General features: G+C 37.7%; 1 protein-coding gene across 15 annotated transcripts in view; it reads left to right on the top strand.

Annotated features, from left to right (window-relative positions):
* The window catches only part of MAGI2 (membrane associated guanylate kinase, WW and PDZ domain containing 2), a 702,121-nt gene that overhangs the window by 398,342 nt on the left and 280,091 nt on the right, over positions 1–23,688 (top strand). For all 15 annotated transcript variants that reach the window (XM_077179136.1, XM_077179134.1, XM_054631283.2 and 12 more), the window contains one exon: positions 12,625–12,744. In XM_077179136.1, coding sequence (XP_077035251.1) covers positions 12,625–12,744 — 120 coding nt within the window. The remainder of the gene's footprint in view (positions 1–12,624; positions 12,745–23,688) is intronic.

The raw sequence follows: 23,688 nt of genomic DNA, 5'->3' as shown, positions 1-23,688 counted from the left end.
TATAAATAATTTATTCAACTTGTTATCAAGGAATGTGACATTTTATTTTTTTTTCATTAATGTGAGTTAAACTGAAAATAGTTTTTTCCCTAAAAACAGATAGGAAAAAATCTGTTTCAAATACTTATGTTTAATGGGAAGTAATATTTTTAGGAAAAGTAATTTAATATAAAAATCAAGATAGTTTCAAAATAATAATTTTATTTTCTGAATACTATGGTAGAAATGCTCCATGATGCATTCATTGATGTGAAAGAATAGATTTTCTCTGCTACTATTTTAAACTGGACTTGGTAGAACAGAAAAATAAAACACTGTTTCCTTGGAATTTACTGCATAAGGTCTTAGTTCAATGAAAACATTATTCTCTATGAGGAACAGTGGAAGAAAAAGAGAAACAGAAATGTTTTTCTAAGGTGTTGTTACCCAGATGACATTGGTAAAACATGTTCTTCTTAACAGATCCCTTGGGGTGCATTAGAGTGAAATGACACTGAATGATCTATGTTTGCAAATATATATATATATATATATATATATTAGATATATAAAATATAAAATAAACCCTATATAAAATAAAGCCTATATAAAATTGTTCTAAAATAAACCCTATATAAAATAAGGTTTATTTTAGAACTATTTGGTTGTGTTTGGTTACGATGGAAAGCACGTAGGTAGTCATTTTGGCTATTATTGTCTATAGTAATAAAGCAATATGAAAGCATAAAAATATCACCTATGAAAATGTATAAGGGAAAAGAAACAAAGAGAAAGATAACTACCCACAGAGTTCATGATGAGACTTGTTAGTTGCAATGTAGTTTACCATTGGTCAAAGTGATGGTCTTGATCCGTAGGGGATAGGGGAAGAAACCCATGAAACACAAAGTCCCAAAGGGTTAAAACAGGCTCAGGCTGGGTGGGGACAACCAGGCACCTTCCCCATCTGGAGGGGGAGTTTTACACTGTCTCTTGCAACACACCCTGATCATTTTTAGATCATGTGCAGACACCTGGTGGAAGGCCTCAGCAATAGATGGGTCTGGGGACACTTCAGGTTTTTTGATGGTTTGTGGCACCTTCTAAGACACGACAGCTGCCTCTCAGCACATGGAGCCAGTAATGCCCCATCTGACCTTCCACGGGGGAGAGGGGGCCGTGTCACCCCTGGGCAGAGGACAATGACCATGAGAAAGAAAACCATGCAGGACTGCAGGGTTTGAGCTTCCCCTCAGGGCTGCAGACCTGGCCTCAGCAAATGAGTCTGTGGGCTTTGCCCCCCACCTGATGAACCCAACCTGAGCTGCTTTTCAACACAGCTACTGAGAAAGGCTGCCTTTGTGGGTACGTTCTTCTCCCTCTAAGCTTGTTTAATTCTCCTTAGATTTAAGATAATTAGACAATAGGACCAGATTTATCTTGTCTCAAGTTCCCATCAGGTGGCTTAATTCACAGCCCATTTCTAGTCAGGAGACATGTTCTGGGAGGGATTTGGCTTCAGTGGTCACAGATGAGCAGTTTGCTACAGGGGACAGAGGTCCATCCTTTGATGATTTTAACATTGTTTAAGATATTATCCCTAATCATTCATTCTCACAGGGATTCACAACATACATCATTGTTTATGTCCTACTTTTGCTCTTTGTACTGAGAAAGCAAGAGGAGCAAAGAGGGAACAAGATTTTTTTTTCTTACTCTAAAAGCAGACAAGAAAATATGTGCTTGTTCTGCCAGTGTGCCTGAGAGGTGCAGCCTTCAACAGTCTGTAACCTTCAGATGGGAAATGTGCTTCCACAGGGACAGAGCAGTGCTGCCATGGGAAGCAGTCCCACGGCGTGACTTCTCCTTCTGCTCAAAGCCCTCCACAGCATGTGGTGGCATCCCACAGTACAAAATTCTGTCTAGCACTGATGGGATCCCTACTGAGGGACCAGCATTCCCTGTGACTCAGCAGAGCATTTGCTCTGCTATCTGGATAGCAGTTGGCCACCAGGGATTTCAGCTGGAAATCTGCTGGAAGTGTGGCACACAGTACTGCACAGCCACTCATTCTCTTCTTTGAACTTGTTCAGTAAAAATGACTGCCACAGTATCTGCTGCTACATCTGAGGATCTTTTAGTCACCAAACCAAGGTCTGGTCTGGTGTCTGGTGAATAGCACAGAGTTTTGGCTGTGTATATCAAATTTAGGGCTGAAAGCCAAGGAATGCAACCATTGGAACCAGCTACAAACAGGAAGACATGAAGCCCAAATAACATGTGAGTCTCCTCTACCATTCAGACATCATCTATTGTAGTTTTTGAAAGTACTTTTTGATTCAGAAGAAATGCTCTGGATTGGTTCTTGCTGGCATGCCTTGTGGACAGATACTGTCCAGAGGTGCATCAGAACATAAATCTGAAGACTGTGGAGGTTGAATAGACATATCTGAAGGCTGCCACATTTTAAATACAGATTTTTTTTTAAATTCACACATACTAATTAGTTGTCTATTTTAAGCATAAAAAATGCCCCTCATTTTTCTGTTAGTCATCTGCCCTGATACTCTTAAAATACTTTTATTGCTTCATATTATTTATTCATTATTAATTGTTCAGTATTATTGAAACAAATTTAAACAGCTGAAGTACTGAAGTTTGGTTAAGAATACACATGTGGATGATTTCTATGGTAGCCTATTTCACAGACCCTCTTTTAATGCCTCTCAAAGTAAGACTGTAGATTTAGAAAATTCATTTTTAAATATTTCCTGAGATTTATTAGCAACAGCTAACAACTTCACCAACCCTTTTAAAATGTTCTATTAAATAGACATTATACAGAGTGGCTGGCTTCCTATGTTTGAATAAAATATAAAATGCAAATAATAATATTAGTGTTTTTTGAGTTGAAAAGCTATTATTGCAGGGATTGCAGAATCTTTCAAGGTACACTATGGTGTGTTTACAACTTAAGAGAGTTCTTCAGCTCTGTGTGGTAAAAAGTACAAGCTGCATAACAGAAGAAATCCATAAAAGTTTATTTATAATGTTAATAAAATCAAATGATAAAAAAGCAAGTTCTTTTGTTGATAGCAGAAATGTTGTCCTTTAAACTAGAAGTGGTGTGCTTCCAGGATTTCTGGAGGTATATTTGAATTATGCACAGTACAAATAGATGTTTTGGCATCACAGTTAAACAACTCATCCCAAATCTCACTTAATAATATTTCCATTGATGATCCAATCCATCGAGCCATCAGCAGGAATAACAAATTTGCTAATACTCGTGGAGGGATAGAATGTAAGAAAATAGTGCAGAAGGCAGTCTCATCCCTGAGGAGCTGCAGCTGCACAAATCACCAAAGATTAGGAGCAGCCCTGCCCTTAACAGGCCACAGCTGTGTCCAATAAGATGAGTGCTACAAAAGAGTGGGGTAGGTGGGTAAGGAGAGAGCTGGAGTTTTTGGTTGCTTTGTGCTGTGAAGGAGTCAGCGCTGTGAGGAGCTGCCTATAAGAAATCACTGAGAAGGTATGGGACTTTTGAAATAAGGTGACAACAAGTACTGGACAAAAATTCGTCTGTAATGTCTCAGCAGAGATACCCATGCCAAGTGGCTACTATGCAATTTGTTCTCTAACTATGTTGTCTATCTTCTTGAAGAGCTGCAAAAATCAGGCATTTCCCAGAAAAGACCTTGTTCATCCAAAGACAGTAAGAAATTATTTTCTAATTAAGCTTTTCTAGTAGTAGAAAGCATTTTGCATGTAATTTGGTGAGCTTTTTATTTTATTAGTAACATCAAAAGTTTGTCTGGATTTTACTAGCTGATGATTTTTATAAATCTGTGTAGAAACATAAATGTTCATGCATACACAAGTCTCTCAATGTGATGCTCTTATGTGTGTCTTCATTGGTCAGATAATTCTCTTGTGCACATATATTCACTTTTATGTAAAGCCTGTTCTTTATAGTTGTAATAAAGATTTATGGGGGTGCAAACAACTATGTGCCATAGGAATCAAATTCTAAATGGACAAAAGAGGAAAAAGTTTGTAATGATCTCTTAGTTTATATCTTTACCTGAAAGAGTGAAAATCCATGAAAGAAGAACAGTGTCTAAAGCATGTAAAGAAATATCTTGGACTCTATTAATTATTTATTAGCTCAACAAGTTCCTAGTTAACCAAAATAAAAGCCCAGACTTCATATACTACAGTCATTAATCATCAGATTTTCAAAGTTTTGTTCTTAAATGTTTCTTTATGGCAGTTTGCTGCTTGCTTTCATATCTGTTTGGAAAGATGATATGGAGTTTTCATTTTCTAATAAGTATGAAAGATATTGGGATATATTGCTGGGGTATTTGCTAAGACATTAACATGTTTTATTAATAAAATCCTAGTGTCTTCTGGAGTTTCCTGGCTGGTACTAATTTTTGCCTTATAAAAAGGGCAACCTACCAACCAGTCAAACAAAACACAAAAACCTCTTGAGGCAATAACATGGAATCCAAAATTATTCATACCTGATTTTCCTTCTTTTCATCTTTTCCAGTTTTTGAGCCTTGAAAATCAGATTCCTTTAGGGACTTAGCTAACCCTGTAAGGTTTATGCTTCCAAGTGCCAGAACAGCCATTTCACAATTTGGCCTTTTCCAGGAATTATGAAGAATATAATTTAAGTATTTAAGATACCTGCATTAGCAACAGCTTTTTTGATTTTATTTACAAGTATTTCCTGCTGTCATCCATGCTTAACTTTGCACAAAGTATTTACACTTCCCTGTTATTGGATATTCTCTTTGCAGTTTATTGTTAACATTTTGAAGACTTCTATTGGCAAGAGTAATGAAAAAGGAGTTATTTTATTTGCACAAATGCCGTATTGGCAATGAAACTTGGATATCTGGCTTAATACTGGGTCAGAGTTCTTCTCAAAAGAAAGTACCCAGAAGGCTGCATGGGAATTCACCAAGTGCAGGACAGTGACCCAGCTGATGGCACCCAGCCAGCAATGTCACATAGCCTCGAAGAGGGAACACACAGTGTAGCAGTGCCTTACACAGGACAAGGGCACAGAGTGCAAAATTCAAATCCTTGCACTGTGTAAGGGTAAATCTGGGTATGCCACAGTTTAAGGAAAAGTCTCCAATACCTGTTTCAGTGCACAGCTGTTGTGCTGCATTTCTTCTCTGGGTGCTTCTTGCTGGTTCCAGTGGTCCTCTCATAATTAACCAAATAAATAAATAAAGTTCCTACTCACAGTCTTTAGCTAGAACTACTGTCATTTGCATCTCTCAGTTTTACTTTTCTATTCAGCTCCAATATGACTTTATTTTACAGTGCATAAATTATCTTAGGGCTGTTCACTGTCTGTCACATTGCACAAAACCAAGAGAACAAATAGAAAACCCAGGCTGTGTTTAATCAGAGGCTCCTGTCTGCATATTGAATCTAAAAATAATTTTCTAAAAGGTATTTGAAAGGATGTATGCATCTGGAATCTAATAATCATGCTCACCACCAGGCAGGAGCTTATCTAGCCTACCTAATGCATATGTCTCAAGTTTGGGAATAATGAAGATCTAAAGAAACATTCAAAGAATGCATTTTCCATAAAGACGTGCTTATCTGCTCCTATGTGCATTATAAATCTCAAATTCAGGAGTTTTTGTTTCTGTTCTACACCATAAAATATTTGTTCTAAGAACTTTGTGGTGCTGTAGAATGTGTGCACTACAACCCAGTGCACAGTCCCTTGAGACTGCTTTTCAGTCTTAGGTTTTGCTTCTTCAGCAGAAATCAAAACATATCCAAGAATATTGTGAATCCCAAATTGTAGTACAAACTGTGAAAACCATGGGTGAGGTTTTTATTTTCTTTTCAAAGGTTTCTTTTGATGGGAATCAAATTCTCTACCTAATTTCAGTAGACAGTAGATTGAGCCATGTAGTTCACCTGTTATTTCTGCTACTCTCAGTGAATGCTAATTATGCACAGGGATTGCAAAACTTTCTTTCTAGTTCACATGAATTAAGCACCTAGGCATGAAGCTTTTAGTTCTGTGATGAAGTATGGCTAAGTGCTTTTCACTTTCTTCTAAAACTTGACCAGAAAATCCAGGCTATAGTAAAAACAACACCTCTTCTTCTAAATAGCATCTGATGTTTTCACTCTGTGTACAGGTAACTTTGCAAATAATGCTGCATTCTCAGAGCTCAGCAGCTGCTGAATGCCTCCTTTCACAGAATGATTGGGCTTGGGAGGCACCTCTGGAGATCACCTTGTCCAACCTCCTGCTAAAGCAGATTCACCTGCACCAGGCTGCACATCCTTGTGTCCAGGCAGGTTTTGAATATCTTTTAAATATCAGCCTCTGTGGGCAGCCTGTTCCACTGCTCTGTCCCCCTCACAGTAAAGAAGCTTTTCTTCATATTCAGATGGAACTTCCTGAGTTTCAGTCTGTGCCCACTGACTCTTGTCCTGTCACTGAACAGCACTGAGAAGAATCTGACCCCACCCTCTTAAGGCCTGCCCTTAAGATATTTTTATGCATTGATGAGATCCTCTCTCAGCTGTGTTCTTGCCTCACTGTAGAACATTCAGCACCTTTGCTAAATTTGAATTTATTAACACCCAGATCTTCTTCAGGAACACATTTGGCAAATATTAATGCAGTTTGAAACTATTACTCCTGAAAAACATTTTCAGGAATCTGGAATTCATTCCTTTGCTTCTGCAGCTTTTTTTTTTTTTTTAATAGGAATAAATCAGAGAAAATGTTGGTATTGCACACTTGGAAAGGGGAAACACTTTTATTCTTCATAACCATTGGCAAGAAGGGACTTAGGCCATTGTGGTTTATGTTGTTGTTATGAGAATTGTCATAAACACTTGAAACTTCTGGCTTTGTAATATGCCTAAAATCACTTTACTTGAAAATTATGTTTATTATTCTCTTCAGCTGGAAATTCAGTATATCAAGACAAATGTGGTGCTTCTCTGCTTAATGCAGTTAGTAATTTGACAAGATAGGTGTAATTTCCCATACATTTCAGTTCCTCCCAGTAATAGTGTTCCTGAGTAATTTGGCAAACAAACAAAAGACCTAATTAAGTATTGTTGAATTTTTCCAAGGCAAAGTGTATACAAGGTCATAGCAAGGGCTCAGCTGAAGTTTATTAAAGATTAGCAGTCTGTTTCTGCAGGAGGGATCCCTCCAGCTACTGTAATGTATGACAGCCTGGCAGACCATGCTCCACAACAAGCTGTTGTACAGAGCTGAGTTACAGAACAAATTCTCAGCAGAATGTCTAATCAAAGGGCTTCATATATTAAAGGCATTTTTCTCTTTACATTTTGTTACATTTGGAACAGATAAGCAAAACTAGACATTTTTCACTTCCATACATTTGGAAAATTACTATAGAAGTAGGTCATTGTGCAAAAAGGACTAGGTTATTCCCCTGCTCTTCATTTTCACTGTAAATGCTTGTGGCAAAACCACACCTTTGCTTTTAAAATTACCTCATGCAGTAGGAACCAATCTGTGATTCCAAATATAAATCAGCTAAATATGTGTGAAGTGGATAGTGGTGTGCCAGGTTTGCCCTTAACTTACCAAAAATAAAAGTAAAAATTTAAATATTTATGACATTCCCGTAAGCTTGGAGCATTGAAAGCTGTGAGGCCAGTCTGTGAGATGGTATGGGACCATGCAGGGAAGGCCTTTCTTCCACTTTCCTGACCATCATATTGGCTCTACAAGGACATGACTACTACAATATTAACCTTGAGATGCTGCTAAAGACAGTAAAATACAGATTATTTACTGCAAGGATGAAGTGTTCTTTAAAATATGTCTGAAGTATTGAGTGGGTCTTTCCTGTCACAGTTCTGGGAGTTTTAACTAATATTCATATTCCTATGCTGACAAATGAATAAATTTGCCTCTTTTTCTTTTCCATGACTACATGGAGTGAGAAAAAAAAGAAAAAAAATTGAGGGAGCAGCTTTCCTGCTTTTGAAAGTGGCAGAGCTGGACAGAGAGAGAGAGACTGACTGTGAAGACTCAGTGCCTCTAAGTAGTAGAAATATGTTCAAAGTCAGGCTGTGCACTTTGCTCCCAAATAAGCACTACAATGTTATAATTATGTAATTGAACACTGAGATTAAAAATATACATAAACTCCTAGTTCTTCTCCTGCCTCTACAAACTGGTGCAGATCTTTCCAACCCTGGAAGTCTTCTAGAATCAATAATTCTATCCTTTTTTACTAATAAAGGCAATCTGGACTGAACACCACATGAACTGATCATTTTTCCGATCTGCACTAGAAGTCAACATAAAAGTTCAATTTATTTATTGTTCCCCAAGCTCATAAAAGCATTATTTCAAAAATAGTTTATTGCTATTTAAATTAACACACTTCTTTTTTTTAGTAGAAGTAGAGGTTTCTTACATGTCTAAGCACCTGCCCTCAGGTACCTTAAACTCATTTAAAAGAAAAATATTCTTTCAGGTGCTATTTATGTAAACAGCACTTAATTCCTCTCCTGGGATTTAGCACCATCCTGCAACACACATGAGCATGGAAAGCCTGGACTCGGGTATGGCAAATCACCATAATTCCCCTGTAGAAGAGAAGAAACCAGCTGCAAAGGCAAAGGGTCTTTTTAAAACAATAATAATAAAAAGATATAGCACATACCTTAAACATCTCTAAACTGTACCAACTATCCATCTTAAAGTTAAAAATCCAAAAAAATAGCTGCTCACTGAATGACCTTAATATGTGTTTTGCGAGGAGATTGTTTGGTGAATGATGCAAGTGGTCATAAAATCAAGGAAGGTCAATACAGGTCCAGATTTTGTAGACCAAGATCCTGCAATTTCTAAGGTACCTACAGGTTGTGTGACAGCACTTGCATGACTGGAGTGGTCATGGTTACTTGAGAGCTTCTCATTTTGTGTCTTTAACTACACCTATAAATTGTATTTGTCAGAAATATGCATAGTGCAAATACCCCTTGTTGGTTTTGGTCCTGAAATATCTAAAAGTATAATATTCTTTCATTATGGAATTCAGAGATAATTTTTTCATAGGTTACCTTGGTAACAAAATTGTAACTGAGTTCTTTTATCCATTTTGCATTAATGAAGGGCTAAATATTATAAGTAGAAGCGACTGTGTCCTATTAAGCCTTGATGCTGCATAACAAAAGATGTTTCTGTAGAAATCTGAGGTTTGAAATTAGTCCTTTGTTTTAAGTCTTGAATCACTGTAAGTTTTAGGCCTGCTTATCCGTCTATATGGAGGCAGTTAAAGACAAATTTTATTAAGAAGTATAGCTCTAGGATAAGGCAATTGCTTGTGGTCTGTAAGATACCTATATATAGATCTCATGTTCAGACCTTGATGGGTGTTTAAGATGCTCCATTAAATGTGTCCACCTCTGTAAATAGGCATTATTAAAATTACAATGTCTGTGGTGCTTACAGAAAACTATAAGGGATGGCAGAAGTACTGTTAGCAGCAACTCAGTTCCTCCAGGGTGAAGGAGTAAAAGAGGCAATAACCATGGATTATTCCATTAGCCAGGGAGTTGCTTTAACCATTTCCAAGATCACAGGTCCTCCAGCCTGAGGGAATGAAAACAGATGCAGGAGGGAAATGGGACTCAGTGAGATTTTATCAAGAGCAATAAAGTTCTTCAGGGGTTGGAAGCTGCTGTAGCTGGGGTAGAGTCACCCTGAATCCAAGCAGCTGTTGATCATGGTTTGCTCCTTTCTCCATTTTTTTGCAGACTACTTGATCTTTTATAGGTCTGCAGCCCTCAGTACACAGTGCAGTGCAGGGTTCTTGGAGCTGGCTCCCTGAGTAGTATCAGAGGATGGAACCATCTAAGTGACAGTGTGCCCTGGGGTGACTTTATGATGCTTGCACCCCCAATCATCTGTTCTGTTTATGCTAGATATTAAGTTCTGCACCTTTAAGACTAGTTCTGACAGCAAAGGGGGAGAGAAGAAGTGCAGAATTTGTTATCAGAAAACCCTAAACAGAGGCACAGTGTTATCTGCTGCTGTTGTCTAAGCAGATTAGACAGAATATTTAATTAATATTTCATTAATGCAAGACATGCAAAAGGTATTATCGTATCTGTACCATATCTGAAAAAAACATGACTCAGTAATATAAGGGCAGAAAGATTAGGTCTTTAGATTCCAACTTAAGAGAGGGATTCAGAATCTGAAATTTAGTCTGTTACAGTTTTCTACATGAATTGAACAAAGACTGTGTGCAAAGTAGAGAAGCACAGGAATAACCAAGTCTGTTGTTGGACCTCCTGTGAGACTTTGCCATCATCCATGATGAAGACTGCTGAATATCCAGATGTTTCAAACAAACCAGGTGTATTAACACTAAATAGCATAAAATCATTTTAAAAATCAGTTGTGAGGGAGCTCTTCATATCATCTGGTCCAAATTTTTATTCAAAGCAGGGCTAACATTTTATATAACTTGTATTTTTTCTGATTGATAAACTAGTAGTCCAAGCTTGTTTACATTAAAAATATGTTGAAGAAACAGTAAGCTAGAAATACTCATCTAATATGTGAGCTTCCTCCCTGTGCTGTGTCTGGAATAGCCTTGATTTGCCAGAGTGTTTTGTGAGGAAGATACAGTTTCTGTCAATATTCTTTGATAGTGAAAAGTTTCTCAGGAGAGAGAACACAGAACAAACATCTGATGTCTGTGCAGTTGGCAGAGCTCTCTGGAGCTCAGTGGCACACCAGAGTGCTCTGATACAGTTCTCACAAAGGGCTGGAGATCTTTAGGGGTGCTGCTGCATCCCCAGGCATCAGATAATCCATGGGAAATAAACTCAGCATGCTTATGGACAATCCAAGTGTCTGAGGGCTTTAACAATACCATCTCCAAAACACAAAAGTAACCACAAAATCACAGAGTGGGTCAGCTTGGAGGGGACCACAGTGGGACATCTGTTCCAGCCTCCCTGCTCTAGCAGTGTCATCCCAGAGCACATGGCTCAGGGTTGCATCCAAATGGTTCTGAAATATCTCCCAGGAGGGAGACTCCCACCCTCTCTGGGCAGCCCCTGCCAGTGCTTGGTCACTGCAGAGTGAAGTTTTTCCAAATGTTCAGATGGAGCTTCCTGTGCATCAGACACTGCCTCGTGTCCTAGTGGCTGGCACCACTGAGCAGAGCCTGGCTTTGTCCTCTTGACCTCCCCTCTTTAGATTATTATGCACATTAATGAGGTCCCTTCTCAGCTGTCTTCTCTCAAGGCTGAACAGGCCCAACTCCCTCAGCCTTTACTCATCAGAGGGATTCTCAAGTCCCCCAGTCATCCTTGTCACCCTCCATTCTATCCACTTCAAGAGCACCACATCTCTCTTTCACTGAGGAGCCCAGAATTTTACTCCAGATGGACAGAGTATTCTAGAAAGTAGTATGAGAATTCCCAGATATTAACAGCCAGTTTTAGTTGTATATGTTGAGATGAGAAAGGAATTGGAAAAAATGAGGGAAGGGTCTTATAGATTTATCAAAATATATTCCCCATGTTAAGTACTGAAATATTGTCTCAGCAGTCTCATTCAGTCTTGGCCATGGACTTCAGGCTGTGTCTGAGGAGAAAAAGGTCCCTATGACAGGCAGTGGAGTTAACCTAACACTTTTATGTCTCTGTGTCTTCAAGTAACAGAAAGGAGGTTGGACATGTTTCTAGCCACTTCCCAGTGTCAACAGTGTTGAAATCAAACCCCACAAGTCTGATGTAATCAGTACAGTATTGATAAAGAATTGATTAAGATGTTTCAAACACTCTGAGACTGAGGAGAACCAAATATACTTCCATTTCCAAATGGAATTTTGAGACTTAATTAGTGGTTTCAGTCAAATGAGGGATAGATAGCCTGACCACAATAAACTGGACCATTAGGAAATCAGGTCAGTTTCAGACTCTTCCCTGCTAACATCCCAACTTCTGCTAGCTAAGCCAAGTCACTTGTCAGGCTGTGTGTAATATTATCTGTCAGCTTTTACAGAGTTCTGTCATCCAGGGATGACAATAGAGGCAATAACTACATATAAACACCTGTGCAGCTTGACAGCATGGTTAGCAGGTGATTTTAATCCCACAGGCCCTAAAGCCTAACCATTTGTCAAGTCCACTTATGGCACTGAAACAAGCAATGTGAATATAACCCTTACAGAAGGGTACTTACAGAACTATTATTCTGTGTTCTAAATAAATGTTTAAAATATCACAAAGCAGATTAATTGTAAAAAAGACTTTGTTTTGTGTTACCTCTGAATTCCTGATGTCACTAAGGGTCTTTCTAGAAATGTAAAAACAACAGTATGATAGTTTTTCATTAGTGGCAATAAATATAGACCCAAATAATATCTGGCACGATCTTAAACATACATCTCAAATACCTCTGTCAGCTTCAGCAAATAGAGCTAGATTGCTTTGAAAGCATCCTCACAAGGAAGATGTGCTATGCAAAATGTTGTGTAAGTGGTTTACTTTGTGACTTTTCCAAAGCTTTCAAAAAGATCATTCTGCATTTAGGCCATGTTCTTGACAGTGTGTCTTTCATCTTCCTAATAGGCACCACAAGGCCACATAAGGAGGGGGAAGTCCCTGGTGTGGACTATATTTTCATCACTGTTGAAGATTTTATGGAATTGGAGAAAAGTGGTGCTCTCCTAGAAAGTGGAACATATGAAGGTAAGCAGGCTTTTACTGCTAAATTTGTATCATGTTTCCATTGTAGTTTTCTCATTTGATGGAATTGCTCTGCTCTATCCTGTTAGAAATATGTCATTGCTACTGCTATCAGAAATTTTTGAAGAGCCATATGGCCATCATGAAAATATTTTCATATATAAAATCTAAATGCAGATGACTTCATTGTAATTTTAGTATATTATAGTGGTTAAGAGAAACATGGTACTACATTGCATTTACAGGACAGAAACACTAGTCCTTTACACCAAATACTCAAGGGCATTTCCACAGAATTTCAGCATACAGCTGCTTTTTTAACATAGGGCAAACACATTCTACAGCAGAAATCAAGTGTGAGGCTGACATTTTTCCTTTGCATGTTGGATCCTGAAATTGTCCATCTATATCAGAAGCTGAAACCTCACTATTTAAGTAACAGAAGAAGAATTTGCTATGTCATGTCTTATGGGCTTTATAAAGTTAATGAAAAGAACTCATTAATCTTGTAATATGGCAGAGGGATAGGAGATGTCCTAATGGCTGTATTAGAAATCCTGTCTATGGGGCAAAGAGCCAGCAGCTTACTCCATGACTGCTTCCCAGGAGAACCAATGATTCATCTGATTTTAAACCTTTTGCAAAACACAGCTGTCCTGAAAGTGAAACTGTTGTAAAGAGGTGGGCAGTTACATTGCAGGGTATTTTAATAAAACCAGATTAATGATACACTATTTTAAACCAGATGTTTCTTGCAAATATACTAGTATTTAAAGTAACTAGGTAATGGATAGTGGGTTTTTACTGCAATATTCAGAGGGAACACCATTTATAGGAAAAATATGACCCATATATATGGGAATACCTGGGCGAGTAGAGCCATTTTACGGAAATCAGCCCCATATTTTCACCTTCTAGCAAAAAAAGCAATAAAGACCTTTTTGTCCTTACTTTGTCCCTGCCAAGAAAAGCATCTGAAGATAAATAAGAAGCTATTCACCCCAAAAAAATCATTAGCTGTGTTATAAATAGCAGCAAAGAAGGCAATTTTTCCCACCTAATCAGCACAAAGTACCCATTGTCCAGTAAATAAATTTTCATTAAGAGTTATATCAATACAGGACTTGTAACAAAGATTTCCATTAAAGAAGGTCAAATAAAGGAAAGTACATCATCTTTCAGGTTTCTTTTTTCACCACTGTCTGCCATGCAATGGTACAAGTTACCTAAACATTAATGCAACACCACAATTTTACTTTTATCACAGGTTAATTTAATAACAAGCCTTTCTTGAAGTGTCTTTTTGTTACCTTAGGTGTTTGAAAGTAACATTAGAGGAGCTTAAATGGAGCACAAGTCTGTCATTGCTTGACCATGTAATTTCATTAGTTTGCAGCAAGTTTGTAGAGATTGAACTGCTGTGTTAAATTAATTCACAGTGCTCTTCTGTCCCTCGAGGGATACTGAGATGTGTCTTTTAATACCAGCTACCAGAGCTGACTGGACAGCAAGGTGAAATATTGGTTAAGGAAGTCTGCATAACTCCTCAAACCAGCTGAGGACCCAGCTGAAGAGAGGTCCAAAGTCATGTCTGCACAACATCTGCCAGGTCATTTGCTTATCACAGGTGACAAGTTCACTGAAGCCAAGAAATCAGAAACTAAACTTACAGCTAACTAAATTCAACAGACCAATTCTGCCCAAATCCTGTCTTTGATTCCCAGGTTTTCTAATCACCAGATGTGCATTCTGACAAAAAACAGATAATATATTATCTCCCTATTCCTTATGGAAAAAAAATAAATAACACATGAGAAAATATAGCTATTGTACAGATGCTGTTTCTCCTATTCCCATGCATAGTCTTTTGGATATGACCATACAATTTTACTCCTCCACAATTTCCTGGTTAATTCTTGACTGTAACGCCTTCTTTGGGGAATAATTTTTCTAATCATCCTGTCATAAGTTTTCCTGAGCAGATTAGGACTTCAATGATTAAGTTTACAGGTAAAAATTATACCAACCGGAGCAAAGAAATTCTCTATTTCCATCACGAGGAAATGATTTTTTGAGTTCTTGGATAGATCAAGCAACTTCTTTGAGCATACATTCTCTGGGAGATAAATTTCTCCTTATCAAGACTGGTTTTTATATTTATGAAACAAATCACACTTCTTTTTAATTGTTCTCAGTATTAATAAATTGGTTAAAATATTTTTTTTTGTTTTAAGAAAATCATTTTGCATTTAGCTAAGTTTCTGTGTAGAGTAGCTGAGTCAGTCTATGCTGTTTATCTAACCACAACCACTGTGAACCAGTTCATCTCTACCAGAATAATGTTTTAAAGAAGAGATTTCTCATTCAGTTGAGATAAAAATTCAGACTGTATACCTGTGTTGTTTTTCTGTTTTTCATCACTTTTTGACTAGAAGGTTTGTTTCAGTCAATTTACTTCCTACTGTGTGAATTCCAAAGAGAATCAGGAACATCCAGGTAAGCCAGAGGGAAAGGAGGTCAAGTGCAGACTTACCTGACACTGAGTGTTTGTATTGTTCATTATAGAAGCTGGTATTGTTGGGAGGGGATATTTTCTTATAGTAATGATAAAACCAGTAAAGTGTTTTGTTCTATTGCAATAGATAAGAGTTGTGATTCCAACTTGGACAGGATACAATCTAAAAGTGAAAGCAAAATATATTCTTAGAAAGGTAGAGTTGTATAGTTCTTTGTGTTTTTTTCCTTGAAGCACACTTTTTTTTTTAGTTTAAAAATAGATTTTTAAGTTAGAAATTCTTGAGAATTAAAAATAGGATACTCTGTGACCTCCTTACTGCTTTAGGCTTTGGATACACCTTTCTTTGTCTACCGCTTTTGTGACAGCTGTGAATAACTTCAACATTCCAAAGTGCTGTAGAAAAGCAATAGTATGTTCAGGATAAAAACTCTACAAATCTCTTTTCTTAGCAGTTTTGCAAAAATGAAAATATTTCATTTCAGTAGGACTAAATGCATTATTATTTTGACCTTTTCTACTTACGCCTTTTTGAGCAACTGCTGATACGAAAGCTATCTTTATAGATATTAATTATTTTAGGCATACATGATATTACATAAACAGTTGCTATGCTTTTCAGCTTACCTGTGGCTAAGTTCCCTGTCAGTCTAGGTAATATTATTCCATGCAGAACAAGAGAAAGAATACAAGAGGCAGTTCCACTCTCACTCAGATTAAAAATCAAAGTCACGTTAACTTCGGTGAGATTGTTACTGGGTTTTGAATTGGTAATAAAATTAAAAATTTTATTATGCACATTTATCTAAAATTGATTTTTTTTAATACAACAGCACCTTGCTATTTCAGGCAGGAGATATTTGCCTGAAGCACATCAAACATTTATTTCAAGGTCTTTGTGTAATAACACAACCAAAACCTAAAGGTTTCACTGTGTTTGCTTTTTAGTAGAATTTCAATTTACTGTGCTGATTAAAGAAATTCTGAATTGGCTCAAAATGATAACTTCATTATCCAACACACTTATTTAGATGACATAACCATGGTTCTGTAACCAGAGCAGGAGGTGCTCCTGTGCAGAATGAAAGCCACTGCCATGCAGACTCATGTAACCCAGGAAGACCTGCCCCAGCAAAATAACCCACATTCCTTTCCTCATTTCTGGCATGAAGATCAAAGATGGTCCTTGAATTGACACAGTGTGTAAATCTATAACATGCAGAATAGCAAAATCTGTGATGAACAGACAAGTTGTGTGTCTGTGTGTGTGTACAGCTTCTCTGGTAGGAGGTTTGGCTCAGCACACTGTCATCTCTCCAATGTGTCAAAACTTGCATGGAGACTTCATGGGTCACTGATATCAAATGTTGCTCCCACCTCCTTATTAGATCAGCAAAATTCTTAACCAGTGCAGTGTAGCAGTAGAATTAAAATGTACTTGAACTGTATTTTGCTTAAGAGTGTAAACACTCATTAACAGGAATGTAACAGCTTCAATATTTCCAAAACCCAGATATGTTAAGGCACATGATTGAAGGTTATAGTAAGACATCATTACGAAGTGTTAAAAATGTAAGAGTTTAAGTGCAATGCATGCTATGGGTAGGATTGCCTCTTAAAAGTGACATATGTAGTGGCAGTACCAGAAATAAGAAGAGATGTTCAGTGTATAAATACTGTAAGAAAAAGAAGCATGGTTGTTGGCAATCCATAAGGATAGAAATGTAGTTCAAATACATTAAAGCAAGAGGTATTTTAGCAATGTGGATCTCTATAACAAATGAAAACATGAAAAAGCCTGTTCATAACCCTTAGATGTGGCAAAAATAAGAACAGAACTAATTCGACCAGTACACTTACTGATAATGCACTAAGTAGAACTCTTTTTTTTCTATCAAATTTTTGTTTTCCTCAGAAAATCTCCATAATAGTTGTTTTGTAAAACACATTTTATTTGCTTTTAATATAATAATCCTTAATTTATTCCATGAAAAGCAATTATTTTAGTTATTGTGCCATTAATTTTGTCAAAAATCCACTTTTTATTATTTGCTTGATTGTTTGGAATTGTCTCAAATTCATTCACTGGTGAAAATTCCAAGATCGCTGAAGCTATTTAACCCCTTACATGATCATGGACTTTCTTTGGCCCCACAGAATTCCATGGTAAATTTCCAGCTGGCTTAAATGAAAACAGAATTTCACCTCTGTTTTTTTCACTGATGGAATATTATTTGGCAGAAGGGTGAGAGTTAGCTGGGATTTCCCTAACAATCCAGAAATCTGTAATCCTTATATCTTAAAAAACCAGGTTGAATACATCCCATGGGTGAAACCTTAGTGTTTTGCATTACTTGATTACTCAAGGACAAAGCTTGCAGTTTTTGTAGGCACAGGTTTAAGAGGTCAGGATTAGAATGAGCTCTCTTGGGGAAGAGAATGTGGGGTCACAGCCAATGTCTTACCTGTGACTCTTCCAACAGCTGGCACATAAGCAACACTGGGAGGTGCTCTGATTCCATTCACCTGGAGACAGTCCCCATGCTGTCTCCTTGAGAAGATATTAAGTTTTACATAGGCTTTCATTTCTTCTCTCAAGCCAAATTTAGCCTAAGTGATCAAAACCCTTCTGTTCAGCTAATGCATTTTCAATTAACATTTCATTTTAATATCTGTAAATTTAAAAAATTAGTTAAGGACTGTTCCATGTAGGCAATGGAGATTTTAATTACTGTATTGTGGTGATAATGGTTTTATAAAGTGCTGGTGTTTGATTCCAGTAGTTTTGATTCCATTCTTCCTTGTAAAAATTGTAAGGTATTCAAAATTCCACCCACTTACTGTGTGCAGTGTTCCCTTGTGTGCAGGACATCCTGAGCACTCCACAGCAGATGGATACAAAAGAAAATTAATCAACATAAAGATAATAAAATGCTACCCTCCTAAGACCTAAGCACAGTAGTTAATGAAATATTCTGATTTAAAATGGAAAACAAAGCATTCATGAGGATAGATGCATAGAGATAAAAATAGTAGTCCTTCAAAAGCCATGTCTTTTAATAGCAGAAAGAGTTTTCAAGGGCATAGAAGAATGAGAAGAGATACTTGATAGTAAAAATCATATTCTTGTTGAAAGTGCCTCTTGAAGAGGTAGATCTCATATTAATATGATGTCAGCTTTTCACCCCCATATTCAGAAAACATGTCACTGGATATTTCAACATTTAGGTCAGCAAATAGGAGAAGAAATCTTAGATAGTCAGTGACTTGATCTGATTGGGTTCTTGCACCTGTTCTTTACTAGTAAGATTTTATGGGCTTTGTTGTATTTCCTCTCTTACTCTTAGGCCAGAGGCAGGAGTTGGATTTCATTAATAAATATGAAATGCAAAGAAAGTAAATGGTCAGAAGCTCCAAAATGTAATGGCAGTGAATATATCAACATGTATGATATTTTTAAAGTTCATTTTAAGTCATAAAACATCACATTTACTTTTTAAAAATTTTATTTAAGTATTTTGTCATTTTCTCTGGGAAGTGATAGGAAAGGAATCAAAATTGAATACATATAATTTCCTTTATGTATGAAAAAACAGCTGCTTTTAAAAATTATACTTTTGCATTGTAAAGGGTGACTTTCATAATTTCTACAACGCCATTTTAAACTCTGAAAGGTTGGAGTAGTGTTGCACATGGTATACTTTGTGTCTGTTCTGAGGCTGCCTAAATGCTCATTATTTTGACAATTGATATTCCTGGTGTGTGATTAGCAACAAGGTTCATGGTAAGAAGGTCCTGCCCTGTGGGCCAAGGCACGTCACAATCCTCCACAGCACTGGTGACACTACTGGGAAGCTTAAAGATCCCTGAGCCTGCAGATCGTGTCAATAGACAAATACTATTATTTCATAAAAGTTTAAGAGATGGTCAGTTTTGATGTACTGCAAGAATGCAACCAATGAGAAAAGATAACATCCAGATTTACATCACAATGCAGCATTAAAAAATGTCACCTGGGGACTGACTACATGTGTCAGTTGAGGTCAAACCCATTCCCACAGGCATCCAGGAAACAGAAGCTTAAGGACTAGGGTTTTATGCATGAAATTCAGAGAGTGGGGCCAATCAGCCTTTAAACAGACAGCATCCTCATCCAAAGAATTGATGGCTCCTTCATCCTGTGTGCTTCCAGAGGAATCCAAGAGATCACTGGCTTCCCCCCAGCTTCTGAAAGGGTTCAACTGAAAGAAAACCAGCAGTCATTGGAGTTATCTCTGTCTCCAGGAGCATCTGTCAGCTCCATCCCCTGCCCAGCAGATAGCCATGGACACAGTTGAGCTGTGTGTGAGTTCAGGAGGCTGAGTGGGATGTACTTGTCTGAGCTGTGGTGCAGTCAGCATCTCAACTGAGCTCCCTGCCTGGCCTGCCAGACAGCTGGGCTGCCAAGGCAGAGGGTTCTAGGAGGCCAGAGCACTTTCTGGCTCTTCCAGGGTGCTGGCAGGTGCTCCTCCTGAGCCAGTGTCCAGCGCCCCTTTCAATCACAGGTGTCAGCACAAGGTCACAGAATAAGCCACTGTCACCTGAGGCTTGGTAGAACCCATAATTCTGCTGGCTGGGGCTGCATAGTTCAACAGGGGCTGCACAGCCATTCAGTTCATCTGATTTGGGATTTGTTGAGATTCTGTGACTGCTGCTAAAGTAACTCAGCTCAGTTATTGGCTGGTGATTTTCCCAAATGTCACCAGCATATTTTCTGGAAAAAATCCCTACTCCAGGATTACTTCTTCTGGGAAGTTGAGAAGCCTCGGAGAAAAAGGAAAACAATATTATCTCATTTTCTTCTCCTGTGTTTTGCTGCTTTGGAATATGGTTGGAGATTGTTTATCCAAGATTTGAATTGTTTTTACTTCATGACCAATCATGGTCAGGCTGTGTCAGGACTCTGGAGAGTCATGGGTTTTCATTAGTTTCTTGTTAAGGCTTCTGTAAGTATCCTTTCTCTATTCTTTAGTACAGTTTTAGTATAGCATTCTGTAATATAATATAATACCATAAAATAATAAATTAGCCTTCTAAGGACATAGAGTCAGATTCGTCATTTCCTTCCCTTCATCCGGGGGACTCTGAAATTACCACACCCAAGAAAATCAGAAGGATGTTTGTTCACCAGGCAGACAGCAGTCTTCTTTGCTCAGGTGTGTTCCCAGGATGCAGAGCATGACCAGGTACAACAGAGCACAAATTAGGGGTCTGAGTGCTCCAGAAACCTGGTCTGCTCAAACAGGCTCACTGAAACCACTGCCAACATACTTTAGCTTGTATCAAGCCTAGATGAGCACCAAGAAGATCTCAATTGCAGGGAAATAAAGAGAGAAATTTTGCCTTCATGCCTTTTCCCAAGCTGGGTTGACCTTGTATCAGCTCAGCCCAAGACCTCAGCCCTAATCTTTAGAATTCTGTATAGTTACTACCCGAAAACTATTAATAAACTGAAGTGTCCAGGCAAAAGTAATGCAAATTACCAGGAGAGCTGTAGGGAATAAATTTAGAGAACTCATCAGATAGGGCTTTGTTGAGTAATGATTGAGAAGCTCAGAGAATATAAAATGTGTGAACCCAATGGATGAATAAAGAAAATGCAAAGTTGGGCAAATAAGTAACCAGGGCTAATGTGATGAAGCTGGAAAAGATTAACATTTCAATTTAATATTGGGGGGGGGTGGGGAATTCTCATACTGTGTGATTTAAAACCTAAAATAACCTCCAGAGGTGTAGATACAACTTTCATCTTTTAGAAATTTTAAAAGTAGTTATTAGTAGAAATATTCCTGCACCAGTAGAAGGATTAATTAAAGGCTGTACTATAGTATTGTATGCTTCAGTATAGTATATATTAATGCTGTCTATGTGACACATTATGTTTTGATTGTGGGGGTTTTTTTTAATAAAACAGGTCACAACCAGTTCATGTTTGCATTTGAGTTACATTTCTAAGTGAATTTTGCCTGCAGTACATATAGTGTAGCTTTAGTTTAAATGCAAACAGGGTTAGGATAAAAACATCAAACTGCACAGCCTGACTTACCAGGCTATCACACTGATAAGCCACATATACCTGTAGGTATTACAAAAGATGTAAAATAATTTGACATTCGAATTGGAAATCATTATGATGTGCTCTGCAGAAATGTTTTCCTACATCACTCAGTTAGAGAGGTCTCCATTTTTCAGTACATTACTGGAAAGACACAATATTTGTTATATCCTGTTTACATGTTTTCATATGTTGTTATGTTTTTGTGAAGCTGCTCTAGATTTTATTTCCTCTTGGATACTCCACATTCATATTTATGATATTCCTCAATATTAAGCTTCATATCACCTTTTTGTATCAAATAGTACTCTGCTAAATACCGTAAGCTGCAGTCCAAAGGGTGTTTGGAGGTTCTTCTGAAAAAAAAGGAGAAAATCCTCTTTCTGTTTCTCCCAGTCTCAGAATTTTCAAAAAATATTGAAGCCATTATATTTTCTAATCTCAAGGTATACTGAAGCTTCCACAATACATTTCTATTAATACCTTTCTATGAATCAAAAGATTATGTTTTTTCTGAGTACATTCTCTAAATCCTTCTTGCCTTCTTTGAAGAATAAGGAGTGCATTCTCTAGTCTTTGCTCTCTTGATTACAATTTTTCAAACATGGGAGAGAACGGTCCCAAAACAACCACAAGCCAGTTTCCTGGCATTTTCAGGTGCATCCTATCCAGTCCTATGGACTCACACATAGGAGTGTGGTACCAGCTAATTAGATACTAATTAGCTGGCCTAATTAGTACCTAATTTGATCCATCTGTACCATGGTAGTACCTCTTCCTGCCCTCCTTTGGTCCTAAGAAAAGACTTGAGTGGCCTGGGAGGGAGCAGCAGACTTTGCCAGTAAGGGGTGAGGAAATGAAGGTATTGAGTCTTGCACGCTTCCCTGCCGTAGGTTATCCTTTCCTACCCTCTCCATCTCTTGGTTACCCATCACACTATTCCATGTTCTCCCAGTCTTCCTTTGGTTGCTGCTGTGGCTGTAGAAACCTCTCCTGTTGCTATTGATGTGCTTCAGCAGTCTCAACTCCACCTTTTCTCTGGCCTTCCTGATTCTCTCCTGCGTATCCAGGAGCAATTCTCTATTTTTTCTTGTTTGCTTCTGCCTTCTTGACACATCTGCAGCGAGGAGTTTCCTGGGAGCAAAAGCTACCTTTGTAGTCTTCCCTTGTTTGCACAATGTTCTATAAAATCAGTGTAAGGCCTCTATATAATAGCAAGGATTGCAGTTTCTGTATTTCTATTCCTTCAGCAGAAACGGCTTTGCAGCAAGACACAAAAAATTCCATTTTATGGCCTTGGATGGAATTGTGGGTTTGTTTTTTTTAAATCTCACTTTGATTACTCTGCTTCAACAGCAAGGTATTGTAAAACTTTGCAGTCCTGCATGCAACCCTGGCCATGGTTGCTGTGGTGGACTCCAGACAGGTGAAAAAAGTGTGCATCTTTCTGCCCGCTGGCACAAAATAAGACAGGAAGGATCCTGTCTGGATGACCTTAAAATAGTGAAGGACTTTGAGAGACGTAGGTTGTGCCAAGTGCAAAATAATGCAGTATGAGTGTGGGAAGAAGGCCTGGATTTGTATGGTTAATTGAAAAGAAGGATTCAGCTACTGATACAGCTTTTTGTGCAATAGTGTTACATTACTTCCCAAGTGAGCTAATTAAAGCAAGATAAAAGACCAAAAAAACACAAGCACTAAAAGAAGTGTTTGTGTTTCAAAGCAAGGAGTTTCTGATTAAAAACAAAACAAAAAAAAAAACCCTGAAGATATTAAAAACAAATGAGCAAAACCTTTCAAGTCCAGGGAAATCTGTATATTTGATTTACACTGTTTTCGAAAATAATGGCTCTATGTTTTAGCTTGTGTAAATGAAAGCATAAGTAGAACTACAATGGAAGGTTCTCTCCAAAAAAATAGTGGAGAAGCAATCAGAGATCAAGACCAAATATGCAGCTAGAGAATTAAATATAAAGCACAGGTGATGACCTACATTTATAGTTATTTTATTTTGTGCATAGAGGAAAAAAATAGCCAGGAATATAAAATAAGTTTTAAAAGATACTACTGATGTAGCAGAAAACTACACCTGCATAAGCAAAGTTCACCAGCACTGAAAGTGATGCAGGAGAGGTGCCACAATCTGCAAAATGAGTGGCTCTTCAGAGATTTGTGTTTCCAGACTCAGTTAAGGGTAAGTGTAATCTGATTCAGTCATCAGCAGGAAGGGACAGGATGCAAGATAGCCATGACCATGGCAGGTTGATATCTGACATAGTTTAGAGCATCCTCAAGGCTGCTGAAGATCAGAGGAATGCAAAGACAAAAATCTTGCTTT

This window comes from Agelaius phoeniceus, chromosome 5 (genome assembly GCF_051311805.1).
Source record: "Agelaius phoeniceus isolate bAgePho1 chromosome 5, bAgePho1.hap1, whole genome shotgun sequence".
In the NCBI taxonomy this organism is placed as follows: domain Eukaryota; kingdom Metazoa; phylum Chordata; class Aves; order Passeriformes; family Icteridae; genus Agelaius; species Agelaius phoeniceus.
Note: the sequence above shows the minus strand (reverse complement) of the source record. Positions and strands in the feature narration are given on the sequence as shown.